Genomic DNA, 22384 nt, shown 5'->3' on the forward strand with positions numbered 1-22384 from the left:
CAATATTTATCATATCTGAAAATTGGCTGATAGTTACAATCAATTCTAAGAATGTGTAGTGGAACATCAAACTTTGCACGGATGATGGCAACCTTTTCTTCTTCTTGTTCAGTAATGAATAGGCAGGGAAAGTTTGCCCACCTCCAGGTGGGGTTTGGAGATCTCCCAGATTTACAACTGATCTCCAGACTATGGCTGGTTTGGAGGGTGAACTCTATGGCTTTATACTCTGCTGATGCCATTCCCCAAACCCCGCCCTCTGTCAACCAAAGCAGAATAAACACCGATGCCACCTATGGAATTCTCAGCCTGTTCTCATATTCCTGTGAGGCCCTTGCCATGGCTTCTCCAATGAGAAGATAACAATAGCATACGCCCCCGTTGTTCTTATATGCCTTCACCTTTTCTGAGGGCAGTCTTTGCCTTTTGAAGCAAACTGATTCTACCCACATGTGCACTGAAAAGACTGGGTCTTTGTATGTGATCCAGGGTTTGGCACCAGGGTTCCCTCTAAGCTGAGTTAGTGTGAGCTAGCTCACAGTTTTTTAGCCTCCGGCTCGCACATTTTTCTCTTAGCTCAGGAAGGATGGATCCGGAGCATACTAATCTATGCAGTAGCCAAATCGCTCGCTCACAGCTTTAATGCCAGTCGCTCACAAAGCACAGTTTTTGCTCACAAGACTCCACAGCTTAGAGGGAGCATTGTTTGGCACTACTGTTTGGCTTACTGTGATAGGTTGGGGGGGGGAGGTAGGTCTTTCCCCGAGTGTTGGATGCATCCACGGATACACATTCCCTTCTGTCCATCATCAGAAACAGAATGATCCTGATCTTGGAGGAGATACCCACATTAAAAAAAAATAAGTTTTATCTATTTGTAATGAGTGCCCACTGGCTCAAAAAGACTGGGAACCCTCTTTTGAATAATTTTGCTGTTTTAGAGCTGCTTTTCCCCATAGACTTAGTGTTGAAGCCTTTGCAGCAATGATTTTGTTGTAACCATTTGGGTGTGCATAATATTACAGGATTGATGTAAAGGTTGTGTGTCGGTGTCCTATGTAAAATTTATTGAGTTTTGCCACAAGTAAAACTCTAGAACTAACTAACTAACGAGGAATTGTTACGTTATATAGAATTTCAGTTTTTATGTAAGGCATTTGTAATAATCTTAGTGTAAGGGATCCAAACTTTCCACCAAATGTTGATGGAGTTAATTAAAACTTTCCCAGATATAAATATACTTACGTTTGCTGTTGTTTTCTTATAACTTATAGATTTTAGCCTCAAATTTTTATTATTTTTTAGGTAACAGGACATGATATAATAAAAGAGCGAAATATAAAACCTATCAAGATTGCAGAAAGCGATATTGATGTAAGTATGAAACATTGCTTCATGAAGGACAAAAACTTGCTGTTCAGTTGTTCTCCTAATCCAAGTGGAAGGAAGCAAGAAGGGCCTGAATTAGTCATGGCCTGACTTTTGCGGCAGCAGCAGGGGAGGAGAGACAGCCAGATGCTGGGGGGGGGGGCAGGGGCAAATAGCAGGAAAATTGGGCTTTCTCTTTCCCCCAAGATACCAATCACAGGGAATGTGGCTGGGGGGTGGGCTGTCTCAGGGGAAAAGGGGCTGGCCACTGGCCTCCTGCCCCATCCTTTGTCTGGCCATGGAGCTATTGCCCACCCATCCCACCCTAGAGAATGAGCCTTCAGAAGATAGCTGAGTGATGAGTGTATAGTGGTTTGGAGGACAATGCAATTTGAATGTTGTTCTTAGTTGGAATTGTTAGCCACATTATATCGTCTGTTGTTTTATATGCTCTTTGGTGGTAACGGCACGGGGCTGAATCAGTTTACGGAAGCCGGCCTGCGTGGGGACTCCCGTAAGGGGTATGGCGTGAGGGCTTAGGGGAGCAAGCCTGCTCCGGGACTACCAGCATTTTCCCTCACAAGCAGATGGCAGGGGAGACCATGGAGGAGCAGTCGTCCGTGTGGACTCTGGCAACCTGCCATCCCACAGTTCTCCACCCAAGCAAGTGGGCTGGGTGTGATGGGGTACAGTGACTGGCGTGGGCCAGCTGATGCTTTCGATCCAGTGGACCCATGCTGTGCCAATACTTCTTACAGCTGTAACCAATTAAGTTGTGACCATTTTATTCTACAAATGATCCAGATCTGGTGTGTGTTGGGTTCTGTTATACTGGGGTAGGAATACATAACTGCAGGACATCTCCCTCCCCACCTAAAACCTTGAGCCGCAATCCCATTTACTACTCTGATTTCATGTATATTCTTATTTGTAGGTGAAGTTAAGTGTTTTCTGTGAACAAGACAGGATCCTGCAAGACTTAGAAGACAAAATAAGAGCTCTTAAGGAAAACAAAGTAAATATGCTTTTAGTGGCCCTTGTTTTTAAACAGAATCTGTATAATTGCGGCATTACTTGTTTTTGATGTTAAGTGCTGATGTTGTAATCATGGTGGGGGAGTTGTAAAACACACTAACGAAGAATGTATGGAAATAGGCTAATTACTAAAATAGACATTTGGCAATGACATAACAACAAGGGAGGGGTTCTGTGAGGAACTTGTAAGGGAAGGTAAATCCTATCCCTCTGCTGGCCTCCTTTTTCTTCTCCCCAACCCTCCTGTTGCCACATTGCTTTCTTCTTCCCTCTCTCCTGGCAACACAGATGCATTTTTTGCTGCCTCTCTCTCCTTCCGCCACCCTTCCGGCACCACCTCTTTGTGGCATGTTTCCACAACGTTTATAGGAGTTGCTATACAACTGCTTTTTTAAAATTAGAGTTTTTTAAACTCTTTTTTGTCTGCTTCTTATTTGTGGATTTTTCTGTTTTGTAACTAATTTTAGAAGCTGTCTGCTTTATACCATGACTGAACATCTTTGTCAAAAGCCTCTTGGAAAGCCAAAGTTAAAATATCTACCTTGGCTGCGGGCACACGGAGCATTAGCCACGCTACAAAGACGGAAGATAGGCGGATTTTCCGTGTGCGATCACACCGCCACATCTGGGAAGCGTAGAGCTCCCGTGGCAAACCCGAGGCTTCCCACCGAAGATGCGGGGTAAAAAACTAGTACCTCTGAGGTACTAGTTTCCGGAAACCGCGGGGCAAGGGTGGGCGCCTGATTGCGTTTCTGGTGGTAGGTTGTGACATCCGGCGCCCGCCCATGTCCCGTCGCTAAAAGGTTTTTTCCCCCCAAGTCTCCACGGGATGCGCACAAGCACCCAACGGCGCATGCGCACACTTCGTTTAAAAACAGGGACATGGCGGGATGGCGGCCCGGCTGAAGCTCCTCCTGGAGGGGACCGGACGGAGGACACAGTTTGCATTCCTCTGCAGCCCTGGAAGGGGTTAAACCCGCAGAGCCTTTTGCTAGAGAGGCCGCTTCTTTGCTGCGCCGCAGGATTGTCCTGTGATCAGCACCTCCCCCCTAACCATGGGACCTCGGCGGAACCTCGACTGGATGTCTGATCACGCAGCCGCGCGTTATTTTGCTCCGGGGCAAACAGCCACGCCTCCCCACCCCCCCGCATTTTCCTGCCTGTGTGACCGGGGCCCTTTACATGTGTATTAGCCCTCTCAAAGAATCCCAAAACATTGGTAGAGCAGGACTGCTATTTGCAGAATCCATGCTGATTTTCCCCATCAGGCTTTGGTTACCTCTGTCTTCTTAATAATTCTGTCTTTAATAACAGTTTCTTCTAACCAGAACAGACACTAGGCTACTAGGCCTGTAATCCCTACTTTGGCATGGAGGCCAGTTTTATCAACAAGTTACCTATGTTGGTCAGAAGATCAACAGTTTAACATCTGAGTTTTTAAGAACCCTAGAGAATTTGTATATTACTCCTAGAACTTCATCTCTCATCGCCTCCATTTGACTCAGTTCTTCAGGCATCTTCCTCCAAAACAGTGACTCTGACATGGGTACAAGCCTCACATTTTCCATGGTAAAAAGAGACACAAAGGCCATCTCCCTGTCTTCCTTAGGCCCTGTCCACACGAGGGGTTTTGGGCCGGGAGTGGGCCGGATTGGGGCCGGAGCAAATGGGTGCGATCCCACTGCACCATCTGGCCAGCGTTGCGCACCCATCTCCGATCTGGCCCTTCCCCCGATGAAACGCATCAAAAATGAACCACCTACCGAGGTGGTTCATCCACAACGGCCGCATCAACGCCGGCCGTGGGATCGCCGGCCCGTCTTTCTGCCGGCGCATCCCTGGCTCCTGCCTGAACTGCGCATGCTCAGACATGCGCAGTTCGGCAGTCTCCCGTTCCCCTCCATCGCTTCCCCCGGCATCTGATCGTGCCGGGGAGGGAATGCGCCGTGGCTCAGGGGATCAATGTGATCCCACTGCAGCGTGGGTTTTTTGGTGCGGCTTTCAGAAGGCGCGCTTCAGCCCGTCCCTTTCCGCCCCGTGTGGCAGGGGCCTTAAACAACCTTTTATTCATTTGTCATCATGGGCCAAGCACCTCCCTACTCTGATATGACTGACTATTGCTGGTCTTAATGTTTTTAGCAATCTGCTCCTCAGTTTCTCTTTTTGTTTACTCTATTGTCGATTTACATTTGTTTTGCCAGAACCCGTGCTCCTTTTTTGTTCAGACAAGGCTTCTACTTTTTTAAAGGAAGCTGCCTTACTTTTTATGGCTTTCTTGCAAGCCTAAGCCTTGCTGAGTAAACTTACAGCAGTGGTTTGGAATATCAGCAACCCACGGGAATTACATTTCTCATTGCTTCTGGCATCTACTGGTAGCAATTGATTAAAATCTAGCTACAAGAACCTGAAATGGCTGTTTTAGGTTAATCTCTGTTATCAGAAGGCAAATGAAACATTCATCTTCCAGATCGATAGATTTCAAGCAAGTAGCCTGTGGGATGAAGTGTCATTTCACCCGATCAGTTTCATCCGGTTCTTTTCCCCTGCTACAGCTCTCTTGGCCCTATGTTGTCATGTGGGTCCCATGACTTCCAATATCATGTTTTCAGCAGTCAGGGTACTGTTTGGGGAATGGGAATGGTGGGTAAGATCTGCATCCACAAGTGTCTTCTCCCTAGGATCTAACCAATTGAATGGAGTTATTTTAAGAGTCTAAACTGTATTTAAAGCACCATATGTATACAAAGTAGGGATCTACTGCTTTAAATTTTTTTAAATCACTTTTTTAGGATCAGTTAGAATCCGTCTTAGAAGTGTTGCACAGGCAGATGGAACAGTACAAAGAACAACCACAACATACAGAGAAAATTTCATACCAGCAAAGACTTTTGCAGGAGGATCTTATACATATAAGGGCTGAAATATCCAAAGTATCTACAGTAAGTATTTGAAGTATCTAAACAAGGACCAGGCAAATAACTCCTGGAAAACTGGATTAGTGACAGTTGCTTGAGTGCTGCTTGTTTGTCAGGTCCATAAGAATGTCCAATATACGGACAATATTGATTTAGATCACCTCATGGGTTGGATCCTATGGAACTCTTCTACTAATGGTGGTGTTTTCCTCCACTGCCAAAAACCTTCTATGGGCACAAGACTTGTTGCCCTGAAGAAAACTTCACCATTTGTAGAAAAGTTCCATAGGAACCAACTTAATGATTTTATTTATTTCAATACATTTTTTTCCAGTTAGAATGTGTTTATGTCCAAGCAGGTAGATTTTCATCCGTATTCTGTTCTCTAAGGGCCAAGCTACACCTTACAGTAGACACAGGTCCAACTTATGGCCAAAACAGCTATTGAGGGGCCCGTTTCATCCCTTGAAAAGGTACAAAGGGGAGAAACAAGATGACTTATTGCTGCTGTGCTGCAGGCCTGATGTGATTGGGTCCTCACAACAATTTTTAAACTGCTAAATTTTCCTGTAAAATGGCACTGGTGGAAATGGGTTGGACCCATGTCTGCCGTAATGTGTAGTTTGGCTCTAACTTTCCTTATCACAGAATGGCTCTATGCATATATATTCAGTATGTGTAATTCCTAAGTAAGCATGCATAGGATTCTAATATAATGCACCTTAGTTTGTAGCTTGCACATGCATAAAGCTTAAATATTTAAGCAGGCCTACAGTCTTTTGTATATTTTACTAATTATGATAGGATAAAATTGAGAGTTTTGTTTTTGCCAATAGGAAATGGAAAATGCCTGGAATGAATATCTGAAACTCGAAAAAGATGTCAACCAGCTGAAGCAAGCCTTACAGGAACAGATGAATAGATCTTTTTTCCCTCAGGTGAGCGTATTTTTCAGCCTTGAAAGTCTCAACTAATTTTTGTTCAGTTTGCTCACAGATTTCTTCTGTGTTGAAGTGATCTGATTGTTGAAGTGAACACAGGGCTTTCAGTTTGTATTGAGGTCCCAACAACTGGCATTCAGACATATACTGCCTCTGAACATGGTTCTATTCATCATAGCTAGTGGACCCATGCACTTCCCAAACTCTGTCTAATCCCCTTTTGAAGTTTTCTGAACCACCTCTTAATAGCAGTTTTTTCAAGAAATTAATTATGCAGTATGTGATTTTGTACTTCCTTTTGGCTTTTCCTAAGCATACTGCCAAGCAAGTTCACCATGAATGAATTGTAGCAGTGAGGCAGAAAAATATTCCCACTCTTCATTTTCTTCAGATCATTCATTAGTTTTTAAGCCTCTATATTTACATAGCTTATCTACCTGTATAAGCTTGGGGTCCCCAACCTGTTTGAGTCTGTGGACACCTTTGGAATTCCAACACAAAATGGCTACTGTGGGTGGCGGATCTAACCACAAAATGACTGCCACAGAAAATTAGCCTCCTCACACAGAAGAAGTCCAAATGAAGGAGAGAAAATGTAATTTTAAAAAAACACACTGAAAAAGAGGAATGAGAGAATAAAACCAACAGTGTGGTGGCAGCTGCTGCTAAAATAATGTTATTTTAACCTGCACAGCCAATCAAATCTCCATTGGCCAATCAGAAGCCATGCTAGGAAAAAAACCCACCTGCTTTTTGAGAAACTTGGTGGACTTCATGAAAACAAGCCCTCACTTCCAAAGTACCATGATTCTACATGCCTTGGATTCAGGCTCTGAGTGTGAAACTCCCAACGTGTCCCTGATCAAAAGTCATTGTGAGAAACACTAGGACTTTGTAATGCGTGATTTGATCCTGATGCTACCTGTGTATTTTTCAGATGCTCCCTCCCTCTCACTTCTAACAGTTTATTCAGGGGAAAATTACACATTATGAAGTAAAATATCTCACAATGGAATCCTACGTGGAATCAGGGGTCATTTCCTGCAGGAACGGAGCTCCGGCAGTAAAGACCCCAGGGGGCGGGCACATGCAACAAGCCCCGCCCCCTGCTCCCAGCAGCCCCGGGCCACGAGGAGCACAAGGATCTGTGCGCCACCCCCCCCAGCTAGTAATCCAAAACAGTCCAGTGGAGCCTGAGCAGTGGGTGCTGCCTTCTGACACACTTCCGGTGATATCGGGGTGTGGCATATGCAAATAAGTTATGCTGATGAGTTATGCTAATGAGCTCCTGCACCTCTTTTTCTACTAAATGACCCCTGTGTGGAATTATTCCCATCTAAACAATGGCCTTAGACTGGAGTGTCTCTGTTTAGAACTGTGCTGTAAGTGTAGTGTATTCCTTCCTTCCTTCCTGAAAATGCTCAAGTAGAGTACAATAGAAAACAAAGTGAAGGGACGCCCTGTGCTATCACATCACTTCCTTGTGTCAGTTCCCCTGTGGCTCAGTAGTACAGCACCTGCTTTACATGAAAGAGGTCTCAGGTTCAATCCCTGGCATCTCCAATTGAAAGGATCAATGAGTAGGTGACGTGAAAGTCTTCTGTCTGAGATCCTGGAGAATTGCTTTGAGTCGCAGGGGTCAACACTGATGTTGATAGGTCAGTGGTCTGACTTGAGATACAGCAGCTTCATATGCTCAAACCTCCAATGGCTTGTCATCCCCTGCCATGATTTTAAAAGGTGTATTTCCAAAGACAAACTTGGCAGGAAAAAGCTGCTAAGAGGAACAGTTTGGAAAAGGGTTAAGCATCTCTTGCCCCAAACGGTTTAGCTATGTACATTCCTTTCCCCAAAAAGGGCTTTTCAGGAAGAGATTCCTCACATTTCACTTGAAAAGCCACTCTAGAACTGCTTGCGATAATACACATGGGAAAGCAACTGATGGGAATCTGCTCTGGCCTCACTTCATGCACTCTGGCACTCACTTTGGTTCCCAGCCCTTGTGCTTTGGCCATTGTCAAATTGCTACAATGATCTGTTTGGCTGGCATCTAGGTTACACTCTGTCATGAAAGTGTATCCTGATTAGGGATGGGCATGAACTGCAAAAATGTGGTGCAGTTTGTGGTTCGTGGCCGAGCACCACTTCAACAGGGGAAGCCCCTGTCCATTGCCTAGCAATCCAGGAGAGTCTGGGCACTCACCCACCCTCCCCTGTTGCTCGAGGGTGCCACTAATACATGGACCTTCCAGTGGCCGGTGAAGGAGGAGAGGCTGGTGGCAGAGAAGTTTTGTCCAGCAGAGGTGGTCGACAGCAAGGTGGAGGAGACAGCCATAGCGAGCCGCACAGCGGGAGCAGGGCCACGGTGGCAGTACAGCAGCTAGGCCCACTGCAGAAACCCAGGACAGGGGAGGTGGCACCGGCAGGAAAGGAGGCTGCACACGGGGACCATGTGGGTTGGGCATCCTCTGGCAGCAGAAGCAAAGCTGGGCCCAGCAGGAAGCAGGCCAGCTACAGGGGATGCCCAACCCTTATGGTCCACTGGGCTGGCCTCCTTCCCTGCCAATGCCAATTCCGTACTGCCAGCCACTGTACTGCCACTGTGACTGCATACCTGCTGCCACTGCACGGCTTGCCACAGCCATCTCCTCTACCTTGCTGCTTGCCACTTCCCTTGCCCTGGGCTCGGCCCAGCCACTGTACTGCCACTGTGACTGCATCCCTGCTGCCACTGCACGGCTTGCCACAGCCATCTCCTCTACCTTGCTGCTGACCACCTCAGCTGGACACCCCTCCTCTGCCTGGGCGCTCCTGGATCACCGGGCGATGGGCAGGGGCTTCTCCTGTTGAAGCGGGGCCCAGCCCCAACCCCAGACAGGCTGCTCCCCATTTCCCAGCTTTCTTGTGCAGTCCCTTTAAAGTTTAAAGGGATAGCACAAGAAAGGCCAAAACAGCTGAGTGGCTGGGAGCAGTCCCAATCTGCTCAGCTGTTTTTGCAGCTTTCTGCTCTGGCCACGAACCAGCATGAACCCCACAAACTGCCTTCGTCATGAATTTTGCTTCGTGGTTCAGTTTTTGTCCATCCCTAATCCTGATTCCTGACAAGTATTTATAACTTAAAATAATTTATTTATAATTTATATTTTCATTTGGGGTTATATAAAATCACATAATGTATCAAGTCTGGGAAAGATCCTCTGTATTGGGCCTTGAAGTGCACTGCCAGTCCAGATAAATTGTATGGTCCAACTGACTGATTCCATCTAAGGCTGCCTGTGTTCGTTTATGCTTTCTACATATAGTTACAATATTCTTCTAATCTCCTAATCTCTGTGTTCACGGGGTTTTTTGTTGTTGCTAGATCTAGATGTGTTTATAGATTAATAACCACAGCAGGATATTGTTTTAAAATTCTATTTCACACTTTGTTACTTTCCCCCCATCCATCCCCAGTACTCCAAATTTCCCATTTACTGAAATAAATTAATAAATAATGGCCACAGGCTAAAATTTCTGTTTCACCTTTATATTGTGTTGTCTCAATTAGACCTTTAAAATGCACTACAAGTAAAACCATTATTAGGGTGTTAAAATCTTAAAATAAGATTTAGTTGTAATTTATTATATGAACATACTTTCCCTTGATATTGATCCTTGACATTTTGCTTGGTTACCTTAAAAAGCTTTCATAGAAACTGGTGATTGATATTTAAATTTTTTTTAATGTGTGTGTCATCTGTTATACAAAAATTAAACAGCACATTAGAGATTATAACAATAGTTATAGTTTAAAACCTATTGAGCAGAGTTTTGTTTCTTTAGTCCTCTATTTGCCTTATGTATTTACTTTTGTAATAGTTAAATCTGTTTTCTGCTAAAGGCTTGGTTTTCATATTATCTAAAATATTAAATTCTTCAAAACTATATCTATACAGGGTTAGGGTTCTTATTCTCCAGGTGGGGGTGGGAGAATCCTCTGCTTTTGCAGGCTCCTGTCTGCCGCTGGCCAGCGGGAGCATATCCCCCTCAACACCGTGTGCGACGCACTGATGTCACCAGGAAGTTATGTCAGCACATCTGTGACAATTGGGGGGGGCGCAATGCTCTGCTTTTTGGGCAAAACTCTATGGTTTGAGGCCATTTTTACCATAGAGTTTGCCCAAAAAGCAGTATCACCCCCAATGCCGTCAATACGCTGATGTCCCTTCTGGGTAACATCAGCCTAACATCCCTGCCCATTCCGGGAATGCCCCCCAAATCCCCCTCGATGATGGGGTTTTGGCAACCCTAAACAGGGTTCTAAATAATGAAAACTCAATGCCTGCCAGAGTAGAAATTTGCTACCCTGCTAACAATACTAAACCTTACCATATCTTTTTATTATTGTGGCCCGGATCCAAAAGTGCTGTATGCATACTGGGGCTCTCCTCATTCACTTGAGTGTTTAGGAGATCCCCCCAGGAATTTTCCTGGATGTGAGAAGGAAGTCTGCAATGAAAGGTAGGAGTCAGCAAAAAACTCCCCCTCTTCAGTAGCTTGTGACTCTGGAAATAAACCGTAGAATCCAACCCATTGTAACTGGCAATAGGGAGCTATTTTAGAGACAATTTCACATTTTTCTTCTCGTTTTCAATCATGTTTTTTGAGTAACAGGCCTAAAAATAATCTAGCTTTTCTTCATGGTCACGTTGCAGCATACTGATGGTAATTAAGCATCAGCAGATTCCAATCGAAGAAACTTCTAGAGCTAAGCTTAAGAAGATTCTTAGTGCTGGCTCCACCCACTTGGGAGCATTTGCTGTGTTTCCTGCTCAGTTGTTCTTTAACCACTGAAGCAGGGACATCATTAGGAACTTCTCTCCACACCTTCTAGTGAGCTCAGCTGTTTTCCCCTAACATCCCTGCCTGCATCAGCTCAGAACCAAATCTTCTTGAATCAGCAGTGGTCTCCCTCAGCAACCACCTGCACAGGACCAGATGCTGTCTCAGCTCTAGCTCGAAGCCAGTGTCTCTCACTTTTTGGATTTGGAGTGGTGTGACAGAACCATGGATTCTTCTCCAATACCAGTCATCTCAGACCCAAAGTCAGCTTCCCTTTCTGAGGATCTAAAAGATAGATTCAGGTGTGTAGCCGTGTTGGTCTGAAGCAGCAGAACAAAGTTGGAGTCTAGTGGCGCCTTTAAGATCAGCAAAGTTTTATTCAAGGTAATAAGCTTTTGTGTGCAAGCACACTTCTTCAGATACAGAAGTGTGCTTGCACATGAAAGCTTATACCTTGAATAATTTTTTTGTTGGTTTTAAAGGTGCCACTGGTGTGGTGGTTTGTTTGGTGTAGTGGTTAAGTGTGCGGACTCTAATCTGGGAGAACCGGGTTTGATTCCCCACTCCTCCACTGGCACCTTGGGTCAGTCACAAGCTCTGGCACAGCGGTTCCTGAAAGAGCAGTTTCTGTCAGAGCTCTCTCAGCCCCACCCACCTCACAGGGTGTCCTGTTGTGGGGAGGGGAAGGGAAAGGAGTTTGTAAGCCGCTCTGAGACTCCAAGTGAAGGGCGGGGTATAAATCCATTCTCTTCTTCTTCTTCTTCTAACTTTGTTCTAAGGATCTAAAAGTCTACTTGGAGCAGCTCTTTTGTATGGAAAATGCCTTGGGCCTCAAGATCCAAAAACTGGCCCCACCAGTAGAAGCCCAGTTTTTCACTTGCTGGTTGCTGAATCCTACACACCTGTAGCATTGCATGTGTTGTCAGCCCTTAAAGATGCTTGCCTTAGACCCTCCCTGGTGCCCCATACTGTGAAGTACCTTCAGGGCATGTAGGACAATCAACAAACCTCTAGTTTCCTTTTCATGCTCCAAATCAATTGTTTTGAGGTAGCCCTATCCAAGAATAAGCAGAAGGCCCCTTCCTCTCCATAGGTCAAAGTTTCTGTAGCTTTGAGCTTCAAGATAGTGACCTGTGTCCCTTGTGTGCCATGCTACTAACACCACCTCTGGGAATGGGATGACACCAGTACTTTGACATCTCCACAAGACAAACATCCCTTGGTCAGTGTTCTTAAAAAGGAGGCTGTTGTAAGGCTACCCAGATAGCAGCTCAGCATTCCATCTTGTTGAGCCAAGTCACAGGCAAGTACTGTCACTTTACACTGCCATGCTTTGCAGCTTTCCTTGTCACTGACAGCAGAAGCCAAAACCTGCATACAGGATCTCCCATTTGAAGGAGACCTTTCCAGTTCCAAAATGGATGATGACCATAAGAGAGTTCAGAAGGTCAGGTCCACTGCACATTCTATGGGCCTTTCATCAGGGCCCCAACCTCAGCAGCAGCCATCTTGGTATCACCCATAGCAGGGTTACACCTTCACCCTTTCCTCTGGCTGGCAATCCTCATTGCTCTGCTACTTCCTGCTCCAGGAAGACTTTTTCTGTGTTGCAGTTTGCATTGCACTGCTCCAAAATGGTAACATCTTCTAACATCTTCTAAACACAGCTTTTGACCATTTCCCTCACTTCCCCCAGGTGATCCTGTGCTCTGCAACCATCTTCCATGGAGCATGGGAACCCATTACAGGAAATGCCTGAGTCCTTACTATTATTTGTGTATGGTTACGCCATATAGTTTCAGGCCACATCATCCACCTTGTTTGTTGTCCCTTGCTGTTCCCCCCTTCTAGAAGAAGTCTCCTCTCCACTTTCAAAGAATGCCATCAAACCTGTTGGCCAGCCTCTTAAAACAGGAAAGAATCTATTCCTGTTATTTTGTAGTGTCCAAGAGAGATGGTGATCTACATTTAGTTATGGATCTCAGGGAGGTGAACTGTTACATCTTCACCAAAATATTTTGAATGGTCTCCTTGGTCACCATTTTCCCCATAGTAGACAAAAACATGTGGCTTGAATTGCTAGATCTTTCTATATTGGGAATATTGCTGGTACCTCTGTCCTTCCCACTGTCAATATAAGGTACTAGTCATGAATAGGTCCCCAGCAGCCCTTCTGCAACACCTTCACACCCTCCTTCACCTTCTCTCCCAACTGGGTCTAAAAGTGAATACCATGAATCCCACCTCTGGCCAACTTAGTGAATCAAGTTTATACAGCTGTCATTATTTCAACAATTGTCTCCATCAGCAAGAGCCCTCAGCATTATACCTCTGGTACTTTGCTTCATTCAACAGCCCCTCCAACACACTGTTCAGATACAATGCCTCCTAGGACATGTGGCCTCCACTATGGCTTTGATCCCTTGGGTGAGGCTTCATATGTGCTCTCTCCAACTCTGGTTCAACAAAACTTTCAAGCCAACCTTTCACCGCAAGCCTTGGATATTTCATTTTCCTACCACAGTCTGCAGCTTGCAACAATGGTGGGTGTCATTCAGATGTTGCCCTAACCACAGTTGGTTCATTATGGGAATGGGGCACTCTTTGAGGACACTCCTTCGGTTATCCATGGACAACCCAAGAAGCCACTCTCCGCATGAAGGTCCCGAAGCTGCTAGCAATTCACAGATCCATCAATGTCTTCTGCCCTATCCTATGCAACTAGACTGTCCAAATCCAAACAAACAATACTGCATCTATGTGCAACATCAACAAGCAAGGGAGTACAGGAACAACAACTCTTATGTCACCAACAGCTCTAGAAGTTTCATTCAAATGTATGCATGCTTAATTCCCATTGGCTGCGCAAATGACTGACCACTCAAAGATCATCAGTTACATTACCACCCTATAGATTATTCATTAACTAGAATAGTGTGTCACAAGCAGAGAGCAGGAAATAAGTTATAGCAAAGATTCTTGTGTAATTTTTCTTACATTGTTTATTTCCCATGGATTCATGTTATTTGACTGCATGTATATCAGTTATATTATTTCATATACTCATACATAGACACTACATATGTATATTTATTCGAACATTACTTTCTTGCATTTTGCCTGTATGTTCAAGATGGTGTGTATAAAATCGTAAAATGAATAAACCCTAAAATCCGATAAATACCTCACTAAATCCAATCCGAAAAAACAACAATAATAAAAAGTGTAGTTGAATTTAAAAGATTTTATGTGTCTAAGGACTGCCAGACAAACCTCTTGGGAGGGAATTCCAAGATGGGGTTGCCACCATTTAAAAATCCCTGGCTGCGGTTGGCTGGAATTTTTTCACATGTTTATGAGAATAGGTAAATTGGCAATCAGAATCAGGATTATTGTGCATTGACGTCTTTCTTTGACTTAGACTACTTCATTACAATATTTTTAGCAGCATACCTACATCGTGCAGTAGGGAGGCAGCATCCATTGTCGCTGCCATCCTCGAGGCTAGATCTTGTGAGACAGAAGATCAGTATGTGAAACAATGGTAAATGCTATAAGTGCTCTTATTTTTAGGAATGCTGTGATCAAGAAATCTAAGAAACCAATAACAAAGGGTTTGGGTTTTTTTAAAGGAAAGATATTTTTTGCTCCAGAATAACCAAGGTTAATTATTTATCTTTTCCTCAATCTTTATTGCCTACTAGGAGAAGACACAAATGCAAAAAGACTTATGGAGAATTGAAGATGTGACAGCTGGCCTAAGTGCAAATAAATCCAACTATAAAGTCATCATAGAGTCTATAAAGAATCCAGGTAAGATAAATATAATGCATTCAAAGCTACAGTTGCGGTCACACGCGCCAGAAAAAATGGGAGGGAGCGAGGCTATTTCCTCCGTAGGAATTTGACCCACAATTGCGTGATCACACAGTCCATGGAAGCTGTGGGCACAGCCCGCCACTGTGTGATCAGACGCAACCACAGGAGAGTTGGGGTTTTTTTTGCCATTTGGTTCCGATGCGCTTAAGCTAGGAATTGATGAATTGCATGTCCGCACTGAGGGTTCCCTGTGGAGTTTGCGATGATGCGCATACTGAGAAGGGGGTAAAAAATAACAGCACGGAGTCGGGATGGCCTGATTAGACCATCCCGACACCATGAGAGCGCACTGGAGCGATCAGACAGGTGAAAGTCCATCCGTGGCCCATTGAAATCTGTTTTCTACCATATTTTCCCTGGTGGCTTTTAACTCCGCTTCTGCGGCGAAGCAGAACAGGTTGCAGACGGCTGCGGGACGCTTTCCAGATGTTGTTGTCTGATCGGGCCTTTAAATCCGCCCGGCATTCACGCCTATGGCAGGTCTTATTGTCTGTATGATTGCAGCCTGCATCTGGTATCATAATATGGTTAATATGGTATACTGTTTTGCAGTTATTGTACATGTTATAAGTTATACTTGATCTTAATAAACATTTTAAAAACAAAAAAATAATAATAATATGGCTAAATGTGTAATTTGGCAAACTTGCTTATTTCTTGCAATACTTCCATTTGTCGTTTTAGGCCAAAGATATTCATCATATCACTGAAGAATCTCCTTCAGTTTTAATCTTACGTAGTGAGCATCTTTAGTCCTCTCTGTTGAGAAACGGCACAAAATCATCAATCCAAATTGCCTTATTCTATATCAATCTTAATTTGTCTAGCAGAATTCTATCCTGCCTTCTACTGCTGACACCTTCTTCAGCTTCTCATTAGATTTTCTATACACAACCTGTAGTTGGCATTCGAGTTTAGCAATAAAATAGTGGGAATGCTGTATAACTTCATATATATCTTAAAAAACAGTTCAAGAAATATTTAGGTGCTGTAAATATATCATAGTTTGGGTAACATTCAATATGCAGGGAGATTCTTCAGTGCACCTTTGTGTAATGTGTGTTCCACTTTGCAGAGAGAAAAACAGTGCCTTCATTTTCTAAGCCTTCAGTGCCTTCATTAGCATCTACGCTCACATCAGCAAACAAATTTTCTACTCAGCGAAGTCCACCATCTAGTCCTGTCAATTCCTCTCTGGAAGTTAGACTCTTTCCTCAGCCTTACACACAGCCTAGAATGTTTTCTCCATCCCAAGAGCTGAAAAAAGTTGAGCCTTCAATGTCATCTGTAAAATTGAAGCCAAAGGTTGTAAGTGTCATAATCCACTGTATATTGTAATTATAATATATAACTTTTCTGTAAATACATCTGAACTGGGCTTTTTTGTACACAAATTAATTAATTAAACCTCTGTCTGGCTTCTTCTACATTGGAATTCTAATACTCTTGATACCCTTGACCTAGCCTGTCAAATTGGTAACTGAGAAATTTTTAAGATATGTTCTTGGAGTAGTGTTCAAACAACGCTGAAATTCATGCACATTATTTTCTGGGCTTTAGCTGTTTGTGATTTTACGTATAGTAAAACAGCAATCTGCTCTTTAATGAAAAATGCTACGAGTCATACTTAATGAAACACATGTGCTTCTTAACATTTGATTAGGAAGATGAAGCACCACCACGACCGCCTCTCCCACAGTTGTATAGTCCTGATGACCACCCTCCGGCCATCCCCCCTCTTCCCAGGGAAGCCACTGTAATCAGGCATACATCAGTGCGGGGACTGAAACGTCAGTCAGATGAAAGAAAACGAGACCGAGAACTAGGACAGTATGTGAATGGAGATTATAGAGTAAGCCCTCATATTTAAAATCCAGTTGTCCTTTTCTTTTCAATTGTACATGAGTGTGGTGATTCTATGTTGTTTTCAAAGAGATACTGTAGCTGCATTCAGACATAACACAAAACCACTGCTTCATTAAACTAACCATAATTATTTGATCATCTGAACCCACACCACCACATTAATAATGGTTAGTCAGGGTATCTTAAACCAAGATCTGAATCCAGGATATGAACCTGGTTTATTAAGTGCAGTTAGTGTCCATCCACATTACATTCAAGTACAATATCCTGCCTGGTTAGTTTTCACCCTAATGCTGTGTGCCAGCTCCACCTAGAGTTGTCTAACGAGCAACTCAAAAACAAAATTTATTTATTGATATTTTTAGGCCACCCTTCTCTTCAAGCAGGGCCCAGGGCGGCTTACAACAAAGGTAAATTAAATAAACAAGTTAAAACGAGCAGTTCAATACATAATACATACATCAACAAATAAAACAATCCGTTCCAAGAAGGCAGAAAAATTTCAGCTTCCACAAGCCTCCTAGGGGGGGTTGCGGAGAATGGAGGGTGTGAGAGTGCCAGACGACATGCTTTTATGTTCAGATGTCATTCACTAGTGCTGAGTTTTCCCCAGCCCTTGGCTATGTGGCCACTTCTGCATTGTCATTTTTATCACTCGTTTGTAGGGTTCCCAAGTCCGTTTTTCTTTGCGGTGGGGGGCTCCCGGACGGCTGTTTTACCCTCAGATGGCTGTGGCCCCGCCCCCAGCGTGCCCGGCGTCATTACGTCACATCCGGCTGACGTGCACACCGGGGTGGGGTTCCTCCCGGGGCCCGATTCCATGGCGGTGGAAATCGGGCCTCCAAAGCGGGGGATTATCCGCCCCCCGGGGGGGACTTGGCAGCCCTACTTGTTTGTCGCTATTGCTTTGGGTCCCCCCCCTTCCCACATGTGTTTTGCTCCCTCTGGGACTACTAGAGAGAGCAGAACACATTGAAGGGGGGGAAAGCCCCAAATGAATAGGGACAAACAAGTGACAGAAATGATAATGGGGAGTATGTCTGAGCCTGCCTCTCTCACCACCCCCTTCATAAAGCCATAGCCCCATGCATCTCTGTGCATGCATCTTAAAGCAACTCCAGTGGAGCCCTGGCTATCTCGATTGCCCGTTCCCCTGCCATAAAGCATGTTACACTAACGGCCTGTTCTTATTTACGACCCTGATCATGGACTTCGTGATTTGGATGGAGGAAAAAAACAAACTCCCTACCCCAGTGTTTGCTGCAGCAACCTCCCCAGCACCCACCCACCCCATTCAGTCTGTTAGTCCTCACAAATTTTACTGCATCATACTTGCTTTCTTTGTTCAGTTCACATGTTTGTATGTTGCGTGAACAGAAATGGCTGTGGGGTGAGTTGGCTCTTTCGAGGCGTTTGTTGGGGGGTTTGACTCTGGTACATGGCTGGTATAGTGTTCACAGGGAGTCAAAAACTTGCCAGGGCGTATGAGTGAATGCTGATGGGGGGTAGGTTATTTATAGTCCCCCTTTCTCATGGGGGTTCAAGGCAGATTACACAGAGTAAGTCAGCACAATCAACAAAATTGGGAAATTCAATAAATAATGCACTAGGATTGCAGAAGTACAGAATTAACCAGAAATCTAAAAGACTGAAGCAGAGCATGAGTATTAATATGACACCGTAAGTGATGCAAAAGTTACGTAATAAGATCCTACTTACAGTAAACTATATACAAAGCAGGTTACAGAGTACAGAAGGCGGGGAGATCTAATCGTACAGTATAGGCGTATAAAGACTTGGGTGTCTTGAGTGTTGTGTGTGGGGGTGTGTGGTTGCATTTCAGTGTGGGTGGTGCACTGAAATTGACAGCAAGAAGCTGTTTTATTAGTGGCTTCCTTTGCTAGCCCCTGAATGGCGGTGGAGTGGTGGGTGGTATGGCAGTTGTTGCTTATTGTGAGCGTGGCTTATGATTCACTGCCCTTGTGTGTTGGTGACCACTAGTATTTGAACTGAGGCTTTACTGTTGGGTTGGCCACTGCAAGACAGGCTCGGATAGCAGCTGGGTCCCCGATGAGTGAAAGAATGGCAACACTGAAGCCAGGATCCAGTGATTCTGTGTGTAATTCTGGTTTTGCTAACTAACCACAGCTCAAATAAGCCGTGGCCTCCCTTTAGATCTGAACTGAGCCTTTTTCCTGTCTCTTTTTTCAATCTCATTTAATCAAGTATTCATCCACGTAGGTAGAACTCCGCTCATACGTCAGTGAACCTGAACTGGCAACAATAAACAGTGATCTGAGCCAACCTTCCATTGGTTTGATAGGTACTGACAGCAGATACCAAACATTACCTATAAGAGGTAAGCAAAAGTGATTGTTTATTTAGATTTGGTGTGCATGCTTCAAGGCTTCGGGACTTTTCTGGTAGCACGTGTGACAGGCCATTTCTGTCACCGGGCAGTGACGTCTACACCGGGCAGTGACGGCGTGTGCAATTAAATGAATATATGTTGTCTTCCCTTTCCCCTACAAACGTTAGTCCCTTATCTATATTGAGTAACTGTACATCGCTTTGAGCCCACTGGGGAAAGCAATTAATAAATAGAAAGTGTTATTATTTATTATTATTATTAACCAAAGGGACTTACACAGCCTCCTATGATTTTGGGAGACCCAGGTTTATTTTAAACTATAAGCTTTGCCCCTCAGTTACCTAGTGTCGTAAAGGTAGCAAGTGGGTCCGCTACTGTGAGGTAAGTTTTGTGGCGCACAAAAGTAGAATATGGAGGCCACTGAGGCAGGAATTGTACATTAGCAACACAGAATAGTCATTTTTTTACAAGTAGGTTTCAAGGAGCGGATCAGCGACACAGGCTTCCAGATAGACAAAAGAGAAACCTGGCCTGAGGCACGCAGAGAGGGGTTTCAGTTTTCTTTGATAATTTCCAGCATGAACACACACCCACACCAGCCTGCCCTTTCCCAGGAGTCAAACTAAATGGCACAAGGGCCCCGGTCACACGGGAGATTTTGGGCCGGGAGAGGGACGGATCGGGGGCACAGCAAACGGGCGCAATCTCACCGCGACATCTGGGAAGCAGTGCGCACCCGTCCCCGATCTGTCCCTACACCTGGAAAACCCGCTGTAAAAAAGCACCTCCTACAGAGGAGTGGAGCACCACAGCAAGCATGGCCGTGGGATTGCCGGTGCGCTCGTCCTCCACAGCAATCCAGCCTCCCGGCCAAACTGCGCACGTGCACACATGCGCAGTTTGGCTGCCTCCCTCCCTCTTCAGTGGCTTCCCCCCGGCATCTGATCATGCCGGGGAGGAAGTGCGCGGCGGCTCGGCTTTAAAAAGCTGCACTTTGCCCGTGTTTTTCCCCCCCGTGTGGCAGGGGCCAAGGTCTACTTATTGCCAGAGACAGGATAACAATTGGGTCCTGTGTTCTCTGTCAGAAGTAGAGCCAAATCACCCTGCCACACTACCAAGCAGAGGTAGCCCTCACTGTCTGTTCTTTTCCTGAGCCAGACCTGAGCTCTCAACTGCTCTCTCCCTGAGGCAGAAGTGAACTGAACTCCTGCTGCATTTTCCCTCCAACATTCCATCCCCCCGTTCTCAAAGGTGATTGGATGCTGGAAGGCTCAAGTGAGTGGTGTTTTCTTCTTCTGGGACAGGACAGCCTTCTGCAGATCACAGCACACAGTCCTTTTATTGTGTCGCTTTATTTGCCTCCAGATAGTATTACAGTTTCATAATTACAGGGCAAGAAGGGGCCTTACCCAGTCCCATCTTTAATGAACTTTGATTGCATGTGCATGCACTCCCTTTCCAATAGAAGAATCCACAGCTGGAGGGAAGGGAGAAAAGCCCCACAGCACACCTAGGTTGCTAAGGATTGTAGCCTGCAAAAATAAAAATCTGTCTTATCCCCAGATTCTGAATGTTAAACAAAACCCAACCACCAAGCATTCCTAAGACAAATTGTATTTGCTCTCCAGAATACATTCACCACATGTTAAAACCTCCCAGAGAAAGGGACCCTGTTTTGAAACAAGAGACCCTTTTCCAACTACTACTCATAAGTTACTTTTCTGCCTTTTTTATTTATTAGCAAGCATTAACATTTAACAAAAATGTATTTATAACTAGCCAATAAAAATTAAATAGCTCATAAATATGGAAGCATACTTCAGTATTCGTTGTTTAAGAGAAAACACAAAATTATCTCTATACTAATAGCCAAGATTCCCCTCTGTGTGCATATACTTATTTCCGCAAATGGGGGCTCACTCTCCCCCAACAGGTTTTTCTATGGACTCAGGGGACTTCTTGGGTCTGCAGAAAAATCCAAGAAGTAAAGTTAGAGCTTCAGATTAGGGTCTGCGAGACCCAGGTTCAGATCCCTGTCTTGCAGTGGAAGCTGACTGGTGATTTCGGACCAGTCACATACTTTCAGCCTACCCAACCCCATGGGTTTGTTGTGCAGATAAAAAGAAGAGAACAATTTAAGCTGCTTTGGTCCCCACTGTGGAGAAAGACTGTAATTTTTTTAGGTAGAGGCTGTGGTGGAGGAGGGTGGAGATGGAAAGAGAGAGAGACACACAAAGGTAGGTTGGCTGTTAGGTGGGAGCAAAATAGGGAGGAACTTCAGACCAGTTATGTCATGGACTTCACCCTCCAAACCAGCCATTTCCTCCACGAAGTAACATATGTGGAGGAGAGATAGAGAGTAAGAAAGGGGGGGCAGAAGGGAGAAAGAATGTGAGAGAGGTAGGGGGAAAGGGGAGCAGGGGTCTCCAGGCCACACTTTGCAGTTGGCAACCCTAGGCTTGGCAACCACTTGATGCCATCTCCCTTTCATAACTCAAGTAGGCCCAGCTGCTTGCTACTGTTTATCAGTAGCCACCCTGTGAAAGCCAGTGTGATGTAGCAGTTAGAGCTTCAGATTAGGGTCTGCGAGACCCAGGTTCAGATCCCTGTCTTGCAGTGGAAGCTGACTGGTGATTTCGGACCAGTCACATACTTTCAGCCTACCCAACCCCATGGGTTTGTTGTGCAGATAAAAAGAAGAGAACAATTTAAGCTGCTTTGGTCCCCACTGTGGAGAAAGACTGTAATTTTTTTAGGTAGAGGCTGTGGTGGAGGAGGGGGGAGATGGAAAGAGAGACACACACACAAAGGTAGGTTGGCTGTTAGGTGGGAGCAAAATAGGGAGGAACTTCAGACCAGTTATGCCATGTACTTCACCCTCCAAACCAGCCATTTCCTCCACGAAGTAACATATGTGGAGGAGAGATAGAGAGTAAGAAAGGGGGGGCAGAAGGGAGAAAGAATGTGAGAGAGGTAGGGGGAAAGGGGAGGAAGCAAAGGTGTGAGGAATGGGATAACCATCCTGCAAGTTTCTTGTGGGTCTAATGCTCCCTCTAAGCTGTGGAGTCTCCTGAGCAAAAATTCTACTTTGTGAGCTACTGGCATTAAAGTTGTGAGGGAGCAGTTTGGCTACTGCATAAATTAGTTTGCTCTGGAGCCCTCCTTCCTGAGCTAAGACAAAAATGTGT

General features: G+C 44.9%; 1 protein-coding gene across 1 annotated transcript in view; it reads left to right on the forward strand.

Annotated features, from left to right (window-relative positions):
* The window catches only part of LOC107122122 (pleckstrin homology domain-containing family A member 7-like), an 84921-nt gene that overhangs the window by 39036 nt on the left and 23501 nt on the right, over positions 1-22384 (forward strand). Inside the window, exons 8-15 of the mRNA XM_015425155.1 lie at positions 1306-1374; positions 2303-2383; positions 5193-5342; positions 6155-6256; positions 14785-14893; positions 16035-16267; positions 16623-16811; positions 19067-19184. Of these exons, the coding sequence (XP_015280641.1) occupies positions 1306-1374; positions 2303-2383; positions 5193-5342; positions 6155-6256; positions 14785-14893; positions 16035-16267; positions 16623-16811; positions 19067-19184 (1051 nt within the window). The remainder of the gene's footprint in view (positions 1-1305; positions 1375-2302; positions 2384-5192; positions 5343-6154; positions 6257-14784; positions 14894-16034; positions 16268-16622; positions 16812-19066; positions 19185-22384) is intronic.

The sequence above is a fragment of the Gekko japonicus genome, unplaced genomic scaffold, assembly GCF_001447785.1.
Source record: "Gekko japonicus isolate JY-2015 unplaced genomic scaffold, Gekko_japonicus_V1.1 scaffold4088, whole genome shotgun sequence".
Taxonomy (NCBI): Eukaryota; Metazoa; Chordata; class Lepidosauria; order Squamata; family Gekkonidae; genus Gekko; species Gekko japonicus.